The 14599-nt window shown below is 42.7% G+C and overlaps 1 protein-coding gene and 1 long non-coding RNA gene across 5 annotated transcripts in view; one reads left to right on the top strand and one right to left on the bottom strand.

Annotated features, from left to right (window-relative positions):
• RGS8 (regulator of G protein signaling 8) overlaps window positions 1-14599 on the bottom strand; it is a 41363-nt gene that overhangs the window by 15912 nt on the left and 10852 nt on the right. For 2 of the 4 annotated variants that reach the window (XM_075182264.1, XM_075182266.1), the window contains exon 2: window positions 2954-3061. In XM_075182264.1, the coding sequence (XP_075038365.1) occupies window positions 2954-3061 (108 nt within the window). The remainder of the gene's footprint in view (window positions 1-2953; window positions 3062-14599) is intronic. The other 2 variants (XM_075182265.1, XM_075182267.1) reach the window with 1 other exon arrangement.
• LOC142100042 (uncharacterized) lies at window positions 7281-7862 on the top strand. Its single transcript, XR_012678666.1, has 2 exons — window positions 7281-7447; window positions 7582-7862. It is a non-coding gene; the product is annotated as an uncharacterized LOC142100042 (long non-coding RNA).

Here is a 14599-nt window from a genome sequence, read left to right as displayed (position 1 = left end):
TTCTACGCTATCTTTTCTAAAAATGTTTTAGACCTGTCTGTAATGGGTTATTCCCAAAACACAAGTGTTGGGAATAGCCTGTAATTGGTTTGTCTATTTATGTCTGAAAATGTATCTATACAACACACAATGGATGCCTTAAAACAGTTTTTAATCAAGTTGCAAGGGACCACACACTTCTATGGAGTAAAACGTTTTACTGGAATTTGATCCACAAAAGAGAACAGCATCTCAGAGACGACTGGGTTACAGGCATCAACATATTCAGCAAGTACATTTTGCTAAGCCTATTCTGTCTGGAGTGCTTAATTGTGACTAATTCTGTTCTATGAGAGTCAGCTGGGACATTTAGCTTCCACATAGAGTTTGATGTGCTTAAAACCAATTACATACAGCTGAACCATTTGTTGGAATCTATAGGAGATTTACTACTTCTATGGCAATTTGAGACTTACTGCTCCTAAAGAGAATTCAATACCAGTAGTTTGAGAGACCACTGGTTCCATTATCCCTAGAAACTGTGTGGGGACTTGATTTCTGGCGCCTTTGGCCGTATACATTGTTTACTTAAATAATAATATTATTTGACTAGTTGTAGTCATAAATATTATGTCATAGATATTAGCACTACAGTGTGATAGGAATAAGTGTGTTTGCTTTTATATTTAGTTATTTTTAATAACATTTTATTATTTTATTTATATCACAGACATTGGCCTAGTGTTTATTCATTGTTAGAAAGCATATATTAACACTATAATTTTTTTGTTAATTACTGACATTTTGGATACCAGAACAATGAACACTGACACTTCTTATCCCAGAAAAATACTACAATGACTCTTGGGTCCAGAACAATGGCACACTGACACTTGGGGTACTAGAACAAGGACACATTGACATTTGGAGTTCTAGAGCAATGGCGCAATGACATTTGGGATCCCAAAATAATGGTACACTGACGTTTGGGGTTCAACAATAATAATACACTGACACTTGGAGTCCTATTACAATGGCACAATGACACTTCTAGTCCCAAATCAGTGGTACAATGACACTTAGTGTCCCAGAACAATGACACACTGACATATAGATTCCCAGAAAAGTGGTACAGTGACACTTGGGGTCCCCAATCAATGGTACACTGACACTTGACATCCCAGAACAATGGCACACAGACATTAACATTCCCAAAACAATGGCACATGGACACATAGGTTCCCAGAATAATGGCACATGGACACATAGACAGGTTCTCAGAAAAATAACACACTGACGCTTAGGTCCCAAGAACAATGACACACTAACACTTAGGTTCTCAGAACTATGACACACTAACACTTAGGTTCCCAGAACAATGGCAGACTGACAATTGGGGTTAAATGTATTAGCCAACGGTTTTGTAAAATTGATGATTTATAGTGATTTTGCCATTGGGATGTAAAGCGACAACTTTATTAAAGGCAAAACCTCCTGGGTTTTGCCTTAAATAAAATTGCAATTTTAAATTCCAATGGCAAAACAAAAACACAGATTGATACATTTACCCCTTAGGACCCCAGAACAATGGCACAGTGACACTTGGTGACCCAGCTAAAAGAAATGTTAAGCACCACTGCAAAAAAGTACTGCTCCATCCCAAAATAACAATCAACGCAACACCCTGACAACATCTTTGCCAAACTGCATCAACTATATACATTTCTTTTATCGTCAATAGCCACACTGAGCGGGCCTTAGAGACACATGTCTGGGATTAGGGCCTCCTGTGCTACTGGGCATTATAGTAGTTGCATAAGATTCTATAGCTTCTAGAGCTATAATTACACCCTTGGGATTAGTTCCACAATAACTAACTAAATCAATGGTTACTTTTTATATCCATGAAAAAATACATTACAAAATACAATTTTTCAGAATAGCTGCAGAACCCTACATTTGCTGGATGTGATGGCACTGCAGGACATATTATTCAGAAGTTTTTATGTTTACCTGAAAAATTGACAATCCTAATAGGCTTGTAAAGAGCCTATACTTACATTTAAAAGGAATCTACAAGTAACACATATCAATGGGAATTTTTTTATTTTTTAAAACTGTTTCATTTTCTATGCTCCCGTAACAGGAGGCAATATGACGCTTATGGTATTTTCAAAAATCTGAAAACAACATTTGTCTGGACGTAGCCCTAGAACAAGATGTAGCCACAAGATGAATATGTATTTTTACTACTTTCATAACATTGTACACTGACACCTGTAAAACTGCAATAGTCAGGGGCAAACACAGGATTTGTAGAGGGGAGTTTCCACACCACGCCGCCAGTGGGCGTGACCAGCATGCATGGGGGCGTGGCTATAATCTTAAACAGTGCTTGGCTGCTCTCCAACTCTTTCTATCCCCATGATATACATGGGCAATGCTGCGTGCACTACTGTTAGGTGCACGCAGCTCTCTATTTTCAAGCAGAGCTGTGTGAAGCGGGAGCAGAGTCCAGCCACCTCAATTATACAGTGCCCCAGGCTTGGAGGAGGGTTTCCAAGCAATAGAAAACCCCCCTTCAGTTTGCCTTTGATGGTATACAATCCAAACCAGTAGATGAAGTGTAAATTTAGAAGTGGCTGTATGGACAATGCAAGTGAATGGAATGAGATAATTTTACAATGAAAGCAGAAGGAGACGTGCTGGTATGACTACTGCATGGTGTGTTTAGCAGGCACATCATGCAAAGTTAATATTGCAATAAAATACTTATTACTTATTTACTTAATCAACATTATCAATGCAACTATAATTGCTGTGCAAGCAATTAATTTATTCACAGTACTCAAATATAAACACTTAATCAACAAGCAACTTTTCCATTGCAGAGGCAATGGAACCTAGATCTTAGCAGACATCAGTAAATGTGCATAGAGTAAAATAAACACACAGTGAACCAGAAGTTACTTACTTCAGTGCCTGGCTGTGCTTGGCATCATATTGTAAAGTTGAGAAATCGCTTAGAGAATCTGATTTCTGCGAGAGGCAGCTCAGGTGATTTCTTATTCCTCGGCTTCTGCTGAGAATTGCAAAGACAATAAACAGAGTGAGAACTGGCACATAGTCGTAGAATTGTAAGCAGAATTTACAAGCAAAGGAATTAGAGCTTGGGTATTACATCTTTTAAAACAGATTAAGTAGGAGCAGGCGTGCATTGCTTTAAAAGTGCGTACAGCAGGGGACAGCTGGAAAGAACAAATAAGTAGCCCGCGTTACCACAGGTAGGGTCCAGCTATTCTAATGTTGTAACCTAGGCTATCCCAGAACTTTAGCTCTCAATCTATCAACATACCTATGCTTAATTATAATAAGATGGTTCAAGGTGACTCAAATTTCTTTTGGGATAACGTTGGCTTCATCTGTACAGACTATTATTGGTAGAAATACGGAGGTAGCTAGTAATAATGGACCAACATCTGTATCCTCCTACATACCCAATCAGCCATGTAAATCTAGGCACATATGGATTACACAGTCTGCATGGCCAGGGGTGTAACTAGTCAGATGTGGGCCCATATCAGCTTTACCCCTTACACCTACGTTACTTATACCCTGCACTGCAATTAGTTCACATACATGGCACATGCTTATAATTTTTAGTATGCAGCATGCATGTGAACTAATTACAGTCATACATCATATGTAAAGTACATATGTCTGGATGTATAGGGCCAATCTGGTAGGATAGTGTTGGTTATGAACCTTTCTTGATGTGCTGAGTTGACTACAAAGAAAGCCCTGGGCCAGTCCTCATCTATGTGGCTTGGGAAGCAATTGCACCTCTGCCCTTTTGCCAGTCCTCCACTGTCATATAACAATGCTGTGTATTCATTGTATAGAGTTATAGACAGTAATATTCTTGTGACATTATTAATAATAATATTTCTACTAAAATTTCTTATTACTTTTGGCAAGTACAATGTCAATTACTGGTGCTTTAACCAACAGTCATTTTATCATAGTGTGTAATTAGGTCCCTGACATACACCAAGCAACTGATTTAAGTAGCATCAAGATACAATATTAACATCTTAGTAACATAATATGCCTTTGAATCCATTTATGAGTGGGTAAATAATGCACATTTAATTTAATTTCTTATAACTTTACATTTTTAATGCTTAACGCAAATTCTATATTTAGTTGATAATGCTGCTTTTTCCTTTCATTCAACTGAATGGATACCTGCTCAGCCATTAAAGTAGCAACCCTGGTTAGTTGTGGGAATGCCATTGGATTGCCATTTTTTTCTTATGACAATTGATAATGGGTGTTAGCAGGAGGACCCCATGTACTCAGCATTACTCTAGTCCTGTACTCCAGCTGTTCCAGTATCTCTACCTTTCTCCATTGGATACACCATTGTGACAGCCTCTGCTTTTTCATGTTGTACCACAGGACATCTATTCTCCTTGTGCCTCATTTGTCGCTGCCCATCAGTCATATCTCTAGTGTTCCTGCTCCCATATCATTTACCGGTGGGCTCTAATCTCTACCTGTGTTACACCGTTCTGCTGTTCACCCACTCACAGGACCGCAACCTGCAGGTTTGTTGCCGCTAGGTCCATACCTCCTTGCGGGGGCTCCTGGTGAAAACCACCTGCCTGTTAGACTCCGCAACTGTGGGTGGGTTAAGCCATGTCCAGCAGAGCTTAGGGATCAATTTCCCATAAGTCAACCGTGACAGACTCATCCGGAGGGGGTCCCAGATCTCTCTCCCATTCACGTTCATGGCGTCCTGGAGTGTCAAAGGATAGCCGGGTACACACTACAGAAATTTCAACCAACTTTTTATGCCGAGCAATTTTACATGCGATCGATGGTCTGATCGCTCAGTCCATGGACTGCATACACACTAGCCTTGTTTAGGACGATAAAGGGAAGAGCGAACGTCCCTTTAGCGACTTTTTACAGCCATGTTGTCGTGAGCAATGACTGTAATTTCGTACTCACTGTTGTGGATCGGTTGGAAGTTTATACACACTACACAACGGAAACGAGATTGAAACGAAAATATTAAACAGTACGACCAACCAAATGAGGCGACAATCGTATATTTGGGCAGACTTTCGACCATCGTGTCACTGCACACACTGACCCGACTTTTGAACGAGCTGTCGTATGTCGGCTGATTTAGCTGATTATTGGATGAAAACTGTGTAGTGTGTACCCAGCTTTAGCCAGTTATAAATCCTCGACACCATCCCTTTGGTGAGTGGGGAATGCAAACACATGTACTCAAAGGGAGTGAGGGCCTAAGAGTGTCAGAGGCGGGCAAGGACATTGCGAAGTGTCGGACCTGGAAGTACTCAAAGAAAAGCGGTCAAAAAGATTCAAACTTATGCTGAAGATCTGAGATAGAAGCCCATGTTCCATTAACCACCAGGTCCGAGACCACACGTATCTCCGCACGTTTCCAGAGTTTAAATTGCGGTGACTGGCCACCTGGGGGGAAATGCGGATTGCTCCGGAGGGGAGTTAAAGAGGAAATAAGGGAGGATAGTTTGTGCTTGAGCCGGCACGAGTCCCATAGGGACAAACAAAATTTGAGCGATTGGAGTAAGGAGGCCCCCTGTGGCCTGTCCAGTCTGGAGAGGCCCCATAGGGATGATAAGGAAAGGACTCCCACTAAGTGGGTTTCCAAGTCCACCCATGCTACGGTTCGGTAAGGGACATAAGTAACTGCAACCTGGGTCAGTTGGGCCGCCAAGTAATAGTATTTAACATCTGGAAAGCCTCTTCCTCCCGGGCCCTGGGCTGTTTAAGTACTGCTACTAAGATTCTAGGGGGCTTGCCACGCCAGACAAATTTGAGGAAAGAAGAATGTAAGTCCCGAAACAGAAGATCCCGCACCTTCACCGGTAGAGTCTGGAAGAGGTAAAGAAGTTTAGGGATTAGATTCATCTCAACAGCAATGATCCTCCCCAGCCACAATATAATATAGCTCCTCCATACTTCTCGGTCTTTTTTTATTTTAATGAGAAGGGGAGGAAAATTCTCTCAATATAATCGGTCATATGAAGAGGTGATATAGACCCCAAGATACTTGATCTTGTTCGCCTGCCAGCGCAAAGCAAATTAGCCTGTAGGGCGGTACGGAGGGGAGGGGGAGCATGGAGGAGCATGGCCTCAGATTTAGCAAAAATAATTTTATAGCCTGAGAGAAGTCCATACTCCTCAATGAACCTGTATAGGGCGGGTAAAGAGTCTCGGGAGTTCGTGAGAGAAGAAGTATATCATCCGCAAAGAGAGAGACCTTGAATTCCCAGGGTCCCACCTCCACACCCCTTATCAAAGCCGACTGCCTTTAGTCAAGGGCTCTGTAACCATTGCAAACATTAAAGGAGATAGGGGGCATCCCTGTCTCGTCCCATTGGAAAGGGAAAGAGGATCAGAAAGCGAGCCATTAACCAATACCCTAGTGGTGGGAGAGTTGTAAAGAGCAGATACTCCCGTCAGGAATTCAGCAAAGAAGCAATACATCTTCAGAGCGTTAAACATGAAATCTCACGAAATCTGATCGAATGCCTTCTCTGCGTCCAAAGAGAGCAACAGGGCCGGGAGACGCCTCTGGTTAATTATTTGAATTATATCTATTGCTCGACGGGTATTATCTCTGGCTTGACGACCTGGGATAAATCCCAACTGATCATAATGGATCAGATCCGGATGGACTCTATTCAAACGGGTAGCAAGGTTCATTTTGAGAAAACGTGAAGACATCCAAGAGGAGATGGCAGAATGGCAGTCAGTCACACGAAAGAGAAGGGGAGGGGTCAGGAGAAGAGATGTAGGGTTCAATATTATCAATGTAGAGATGATACTGGAGACCAAAAGAAGAGATGAGATTGCCTAGGGATGTAGTGTACAGCAAGAATACATTTACTGACAGTTGGAAACTCTGGCTGTACTTAATAACCCTCCCGGTACGTGTAGGTCTATTTGAGCTGTTTTTCCCACCTTCTCCAAGGTCATTTGTGATTGTGTTTACAAGCCAAATATAAAGCTTACTTCATCCTTTTTTCTCCTGGAACATATATATTCCAGTCACCTGTTTTATTGTTGCTGTGAACGCAGATGTTAATGTTTAGTATGACCCTTATGACTGGTTAATTGACCACACCCACATGACAAGTTGACAGTGTCACAAAAATTGGCCAGACCACACCCAAACCCCACCCATATGACATCATAAAAGACACAGTAGTCTCAGGGTATAAAAGTGGGGACTGGGAGCCTACAAGTCATTTGCTCCTGGCTGAAGGCAAATAGGCTACAACAATGGCCTATCAAAGGAAACAAAAGAAGGGCCACTTGCCCAAAACTCGGGCAATGACTTACCGGAAGAAGAGACGGTACACAAGGCAGAAGAAGCGTGTGACCGGTACTAAAGGCACACGGAGAGGTAAATATATATGTTCCAGCTAATGTATAAATTACAGTCTAGGCCAGTGTTGTACAAGATTTCCTCAACAAATTTTGTCTACCATGAAAAAGTGATTCTTTAACTTAATAAGCTGTTATTTTTCATTGTTACAGGTTACAGACGTAATCGTCTGACGTTTTAGAGGCATAATACGCGACGATGACGGTGACCTTCTCCACCTGCCGGAGTCACCTCACCCTAAAGAGCATTCAGAAAATGTAAAAAAAAAAGAAAAAAAGAAGAAAATGAAAAACAAATAAGTTAATGAGTGTGCAAGGCTTAGTCATACTGAGAATGTCATCTTTCTTCTGCATGGGACCATTACCATTAAGTTATTTAGCATTAGGTTAATCTAAGTGCAATTAAGAAGCATGGAATAAAAAAATAAGCCGAATTTGGTCTCCTGTGATCTTTTAAGTATTAAGGGGATTAATGTACATGTTACATGCACGCTGCACAAATGGTGCAGAATAAACACACCTTTAAAAGCCTTAAGACAAGAAGACTAAAGTTTAAAGATAAATAAGGAATACATAAAATACATAATTATACTGCCTGACCACAAAATTTTAAAGGGGCGCCACAAAGCCCCTGAAAGAGAGCGGAGGAAACTTCTTGAAATCCTGGTATACTTGTGAAGATCTAATGACTGCTGGTAAGGGTTCAATAACCAGAGTGAAGACCATGGACAACAGCGGACATTTTTGTCTAGTACCGTTTCGGATATTAACCCTTTTGGATGGTGTCCCATTGATCACTATCATTGCTGATGGGTCTGAATATAGAGCAAATATGCCTGTAAGGAAATCTCCATAGATTTTAGCATCAAAAGATAGAAGTATGTCTGGGATTCTTTTAGCATTTCTAATATAAGATTTATTTATTGACAGGTTTTCATATAGCACCTACATAATGATCTGTGCCTTACAGATAATATTTTATCATGCATGTAACTCCCAGCCCCAGAGAAGCTTACAATCTATATTTCCTACCACACAGACTAGGGTTAATATTGTCAACTAACCCACCAGTATGCTTTAGGGATGTATTAGTATATTGAATGTGCCCATTTCTTTGCCTTGGACTGTAAATGACTGCACCGCACATAATTACTGTAAAGAAGGCTTATATGGTCATCTAGATAATTTCATTGTGAAAATGACAGACATCCACCGTGATCTGTTCCACCTCCAAACAATACCCAGCATTGCAGTGTGCCAGTTACTCCTTAACCAATCCAACAATACACAATGCTTTTTTCTCTCGCAGAGTGTCGAGTAGAATTTTTTTTAAAGCGTCCTTAGAGAACCAGGCTTACAAAAGGTGCTGAAAAGCCAGATGAGTGAAGAAAGTTATTATGGGATCAGGATATATGCGTTTCTGACAAGACTCATCTAAGAGAGACACTCAGATTGGCACACCATTCTGCCACTGAATAGTGCACAAGATCTGTTGATACCTTAGACTGCATTGTCACACACATGATGACGTCACTTATATACAGGCCCTTTCAGAGGTTCATAGAGGCCCGGGGAAACCAAAAATAAGTGCCCCCCCCCCCACACACACACCCTTTTTCTTAAAAAAGAAAGAAAAAAACCCCATTAAAAATGTATTTAAAATTTATTTTAATGCTTAACCTTATTAAAATTTACAAATAAATACTGTATACATATACCGATGTACTGGATTATTGGAGATTTCAAATTAGAAGTGCTTTTCTAACTTTTTTGTTTTTTTCTGGAAATGTAGCAATCAATCTGGAAAATTCCAACTTTTGTGCCACATCACAGTTAATATTGAGCATGGCTAGCCCATTTAATCACTCTTGCCCCATAGTGGAGTGATGATAGTCTTTTACGTTCTTCAGCACACTGAAGGTTCACCAAAAGCAACAGATGCCAGCAAACTGAGGAAAATGCACAAAGAAACTCTAATTTGGGGAAACACCACAGATAGTCCTAGTTGTAGGATTTCTGTAAGAAGTTCCTTTGGCTTGCTTTCCAACTTAAAGTTTGAACTATAAATTAACTTCAGGAAAATTAGCTTATCACTGAAATCTTGGGCAATATCTGTTAGAGCTCACGATTACCAGGATATACTTATAGAACTGATGGAATAGAGGTCTTCACCTTTAGCAGCTGCCTTTCCCGTAGAGTTTTATGCGCTCGCAGGTACTTAGATGCCCCCAGGTCTTAAGCTCTAGTGTATTATTATTATTATTATTATTATTATTATTGTTGTTGTTGTTGTTGTTTATTTATATGGTTCCACAAGGTTTCCGCAGTGCCATGCAAAATACAAATACAATACAAACAGTAGACCATAATGGGTACAACAGTACAGAACAAAACAAGTAAAAACAAGACTCCAATAGCTCCAGGCATAGCAAGTACAGTGACATTGGAGAGGAAGAGATGGTATTGAGACAGAAGGGAAGAAGGTCCTGCTCAAAAGAGCTTACATTCTAAGGGGAGGAAACAGACCGCACATACAAGAGGAGTCTGTGGAGGGGAACAAGCACAAGAGGAGCATGAGCAGAGGAGTAGGAGGTAAGGAGAAGAGGGATGGAGAAGGTTAGATGGGTGGCTGTAGACTTTGAGAAACAGATGGGTTTTGAGAGCCCATTAGGGGACATACGGATAGAGCAAGGGAAGTCGTTCCGTGGAGGGGGGCAGCTCGGGAGAAGTCTTGAATTCTGGGGTGGGATGAGGTGATCAGTGCAGAGGAGAGACAATGGACATTGGTTGAGAGCAGGGAACGGGCGGGAGTGTGAATGGAAAGGAGGTTAGAAATATAGGGACAGTGGAATGGGAGAGAGCCTTGTAAGTAAAGGTAAGGAATTTAAAGAGGATTCTGTAGGGGAAAGGGAGCCAATGTAAGACAAGGCAGAGAGGGGAGATGGAGGAGGAGATGCATAAAAAAAAGATAAGACTCGCTTATGGTTATGGCGGCATCCTGAGAGAGAAAGGGCCGGATTCAGGCGATATTCCGTAGTTGGAAACAACAGGACTAGACAAGAGCTTGAATATGTGGGGCAAAAGAAAGGGAAGAGTCGAGGGTAACACCCAGGCAGTGGTGTTGGGGAACAGGATAGATGGTGGTGTTATTAACAGTGATGGAGAGGTCAAGGTGGGGTGAAGATTTAGAAGGAGGGAAAACAATGACTTCAGTTTTAGCAAGGTTGATTTTGAGAAGACATCCAAGAGGAGATGGCAGAAAGGCAGTCAGAAACACGAGAGAGGAGGAGGGGTTCAGGAGAAGAGAGTTGAATATCATCAGCATAGAGATGATACTGGAGACGAAAGGAAGAGATGAGATCACCCAGGGAGGTAGTGTACAGCAAGAAAAGGAAAGGGCCGAGGATGGAGCCTTGAGGAACTCCAACGGGTAGGGCGGTGGGGGGTGAGGATGGAAACAGAGAAGGAGTGGTTGGTAAGGTATGAGGTGAACCAAGAGAGGACAGAGATAGAGAGGCCGATAGAAAGAAGGGTTTGCAGAAGGAAGGGGTGGTCCACGGTGTCAAAGGCCACAGAGAGCTCCAAGAGAATGAGCTGGGAGAAGTGACCCATGGATTTGGCCAAGATGAGGTCATTAGTAACTTTGGCCAGGACGGTTTCAGTGGAGTGGATGGGGCTGAATACAGATCAGAGGGGGTCAAGGAGGGAGTTAACCGAGAGGTGACTGGTAAGGCGGTTGCAGGCAATCCACTCGAGTAGTTTGGAGACATAGGGGAAAAGTGATATGGGGTGGCAGTTAGCGAGAAAGGTGGGGTCAAGGTTGGATTTCTTAAGAATGGGGGAGATAAGGGCATGTTTGAAGGAGCAGGGGACATTGCCAGTGGAGAGTGACAGATTAAAGAGATTAAAAGTGGCATTAAAGATTAAAGGTGGGAGCAGGCAGTGGGGGAGAGGGCGCGAACGAGGTGAGAAGGGATAAGATCCAGTTGGCAGGTAGATTGGGAAAGAATGAGAAAGTGGACTTCATTGCATAATGTAGGACAGAAGGAGCACCAGAGTTGGCAGTTGGGGAAGGAGGAACGATGATGGTGGCTGGAGGGTGAATCAAGGAGGCGATGTCAAGTCTGATAGCCTCAATTTTAGAGGTGAAAAAGGATGAGAATTCAGTGGCAGAGAGGGTGAGCAGGATAGGGAGGGTGGACAGAAGAGGAGAGAGTTGAACATGGCAAAGAGGTGGCGGGGATTGGAGGACTGAGAAGAAATGAGGGACTTAAAGAAGGATTGTTTGGCAAGGGAGAGGGCAGAACTATAATAGGAGAGCATAAGCTTAAAGTGAAGGAAATCGGCCAGGGAGCAAGATTTCCTCCAGAAGTGTTTGGAAGCGTGAGTGCACTTCTGGAGGAAGCAGGTAAATTTGGAGTGCCATGGTTGGGGTAGTAGATGGCGATGGTATACAGGAGAGGCGGGTACAAGAGCATCCAGGGCAGTGGTGAGGGAGAGGTTGTAGAGAAAGGTCACCTGGTCAGGGGAGACCACAGTAGGAAGAGGGGAGAGAAGAACTTTGAGAGAAAAGGAGAAAGAGGTAGGATCCAGAACATCAAGGTTGCTCATAGTGAGAGTGGATTTAGGCGGGGGTGGGGGTTCAGGGGTGAATGACAGAGTGAAGGAGAGGAGATAGTGGTCAGAGAGAGGGAAGGAGGAATTAGAGAAGTCAAAGAGAGCAGATAGATGAGAGAAGACAAGGTCGAGGGAGTGACCGAGACAGTGGGTGGGGGATGAAATCCACTGAGTGAGGCTAAAGGACGAGGAAAGGGCAAGAAGTTTGAGGCAGGGTCGCTGAGGTTGTCAAAGGGATGTTAAAGTCGCCAAGTATGATAGAGGGCAGGTCAGAGGAAAGGTAGTGGGGAAGCCAGGCTAAAAGATAAAAGATAAAACATGATAAAGATAAAAGATAAAACATGATTGTGGGAGCGTTCACACTAATGTGATATCTTACCATAGAGTCATTTAACATGGGATTGGGACTATAATTGGGTTAAAAATCTGTAATGTATACCCAGATTTAGCATGTGCTGTTGAACTTTGCTATTGAATTGGAAGCACTTGCCTTACTGTACCACACATATTCTTGTTTTTTCTTTTTTTATTTTCAAAAGATTGCATAAGTTGTTTCTAAAGCATTCTAAGTTTCTAAAGCATTCCTTTTTCTCTGCAAATCTCATCCTCCCCGATATCTAGAAATCAGGATGTCATTACTATCACTATTGACAGTGACTAATTATCACCAGAACTACAAAGAGCAATTTAAGGCTGGATGTTTCATCATTGTCATCATCACTGGTATTAGCAGTGCAGCAGCTGTAATAATATCACCAAGTAGAACTGTACTGGGGAGGAGAATGCAGAAGCACTGTACACGGAGGCAATGGTGGAAGAGGTCAGTCTTGGGGATAATGACACCAGTAAATAAATGTTTTGCTTTCTGATCACATGCTGATGTGGTTGGTGCTTGTTCTAAAATGTTCAGTGCTAATACCTTTTATCCTTGCACTTATTCCTTAATGATTAAACACTTAATACCTTCTTATCTAAAATAACGACACGGACACCAGATAGAAGTTTGGCAAAAAAAGGGGCGTATTTATTTTGTGGAAGAATTTTATTTTAAAACTCTTAATGGCGACGAGAGCGAAGCAGTCAGCTAATGACTAAACTTTAAAGCAATACAGCGTAAGGTGAAACTCAATACCGCTGTCCCAATACTTTACGGATCCCAAGTCTTTACGATTGGTCGGTACTAAACTTGGCGTCATCGTGACTGCCCCCTTCTGGACTCACATTGTCGCATACGACCGGATATTCTCCGCCCCAGAGGCCAAGAGTCAGGTTACTGCAAAAGGGGCAGTGACGTGCGGCCAATTAAACGGTAGTACCTTCGATTAGTCGCTGACTGCATTGCCCTCCTCCTACCCACTGCGCCTTGTCCTAAGACAAGGACTTAAATTTAGTATAACCAGCTTATGCCGGGCGGGAGGGAGGTATCTGAAATCCAGGACTAAGAGAGAGCCAGCCCCCAGCTCCCAGGTAATTTATGCCCTCCTGGAAAACCACTCCCCCAGGAGTGATAGGCTGGCTGCCACAATTGTTCAACCCCTAATGTTAGTGCTGATGAAATAAAGCACACAATTTTAATTGCCCTTAGCTTAGGGCTTCACTTAAACTAAGTTTATGTGAACATCACCATAAACACTTCACGGGACATTGTAACCTTATGATTTTTAGGTGTTGCTCATGAAGAGGGCGGAATGGGGTGGATCTTTTATTCTTTAATGCCACCAATGCAGAGGCGTAACTAGCGAGCTGTTGGCCCCCATGCAGGGAAGCGGTAAGGAGGGAACCGGGGCCCACAGCTCACTAGTTCCCCGTGAAGCGGGCCCCATTTTCCCCATCGGCCCTGTGCACGCACCTACAGCACCAATGGTATTTCTGCCACTGCACCAATGCGTACGTTGACTTGTTCCACACTAAACATGGTATATTTCAGCATTACTATTTTTCTCCTCTTGTACCTCATCAAGGCTGGATTAGTCAATGGCTCTCCAAAGTTTTACTACTTTTTCTCCAGAAGATTGGTCAGATGCAGGGGGGAGGGGGGGGCTCTTCAAACTTCTTCTGTCCTCTCCAATGGCTGCCCAAACGCTCCTCGGCTTCCAAAACACAGAGGAAGGAGGGCGGTGCGGATGGGGGTCATCGATTCAACAACCGAACGGCCACTCCGAAACAGCAGGCGCCATTCCGCCGCTATACTCTGTCCCAAACCACTGACTAGATTAGAAAATCTAGTCAACGGCACCCTGCGGGTTCCTGCGCCCTAGGCAACTGCCTAAGGTTGCCTATTGAAAGCACCGGGCCTGACTAACAGACAGACAAAGGGGTAAGAGGACACTGCTCACAAGCTATAGGAAAATAATTTTGATACATGAGATTAAATGCCTCATTGCATATTGGTCAGCCAGATGGTAATGAAAAAAAGTGCAACCTACCAGTATGGGAGAACATATAAATGCCGCACAAATAGTACCCTGGTCAGGAATCAAGCTCATGACCCAAATGCTGTCAGCCAGCAATGCTATCCACTGTGCCACACTGCTGCCCTAGGCCTAGGGGAAAG

Source organism: Mixophyes fleayi, chromosome 8 (genome assembly GCF_038048845.1).
Source record: "Mixophyes fleayi isolate aMixFle1 chromosome 8, aMixFle1.hap1, whole genome shotgun sequence".
NCBI lineage: Eukaryota > Metazoa > Chordata > Amphibia > Anura > Limnodynastidae > Mixophyes > Mixophyes fleayi.
This window is presented reverse-complemented; position numbering and strand designations above follow the sequence as displayed.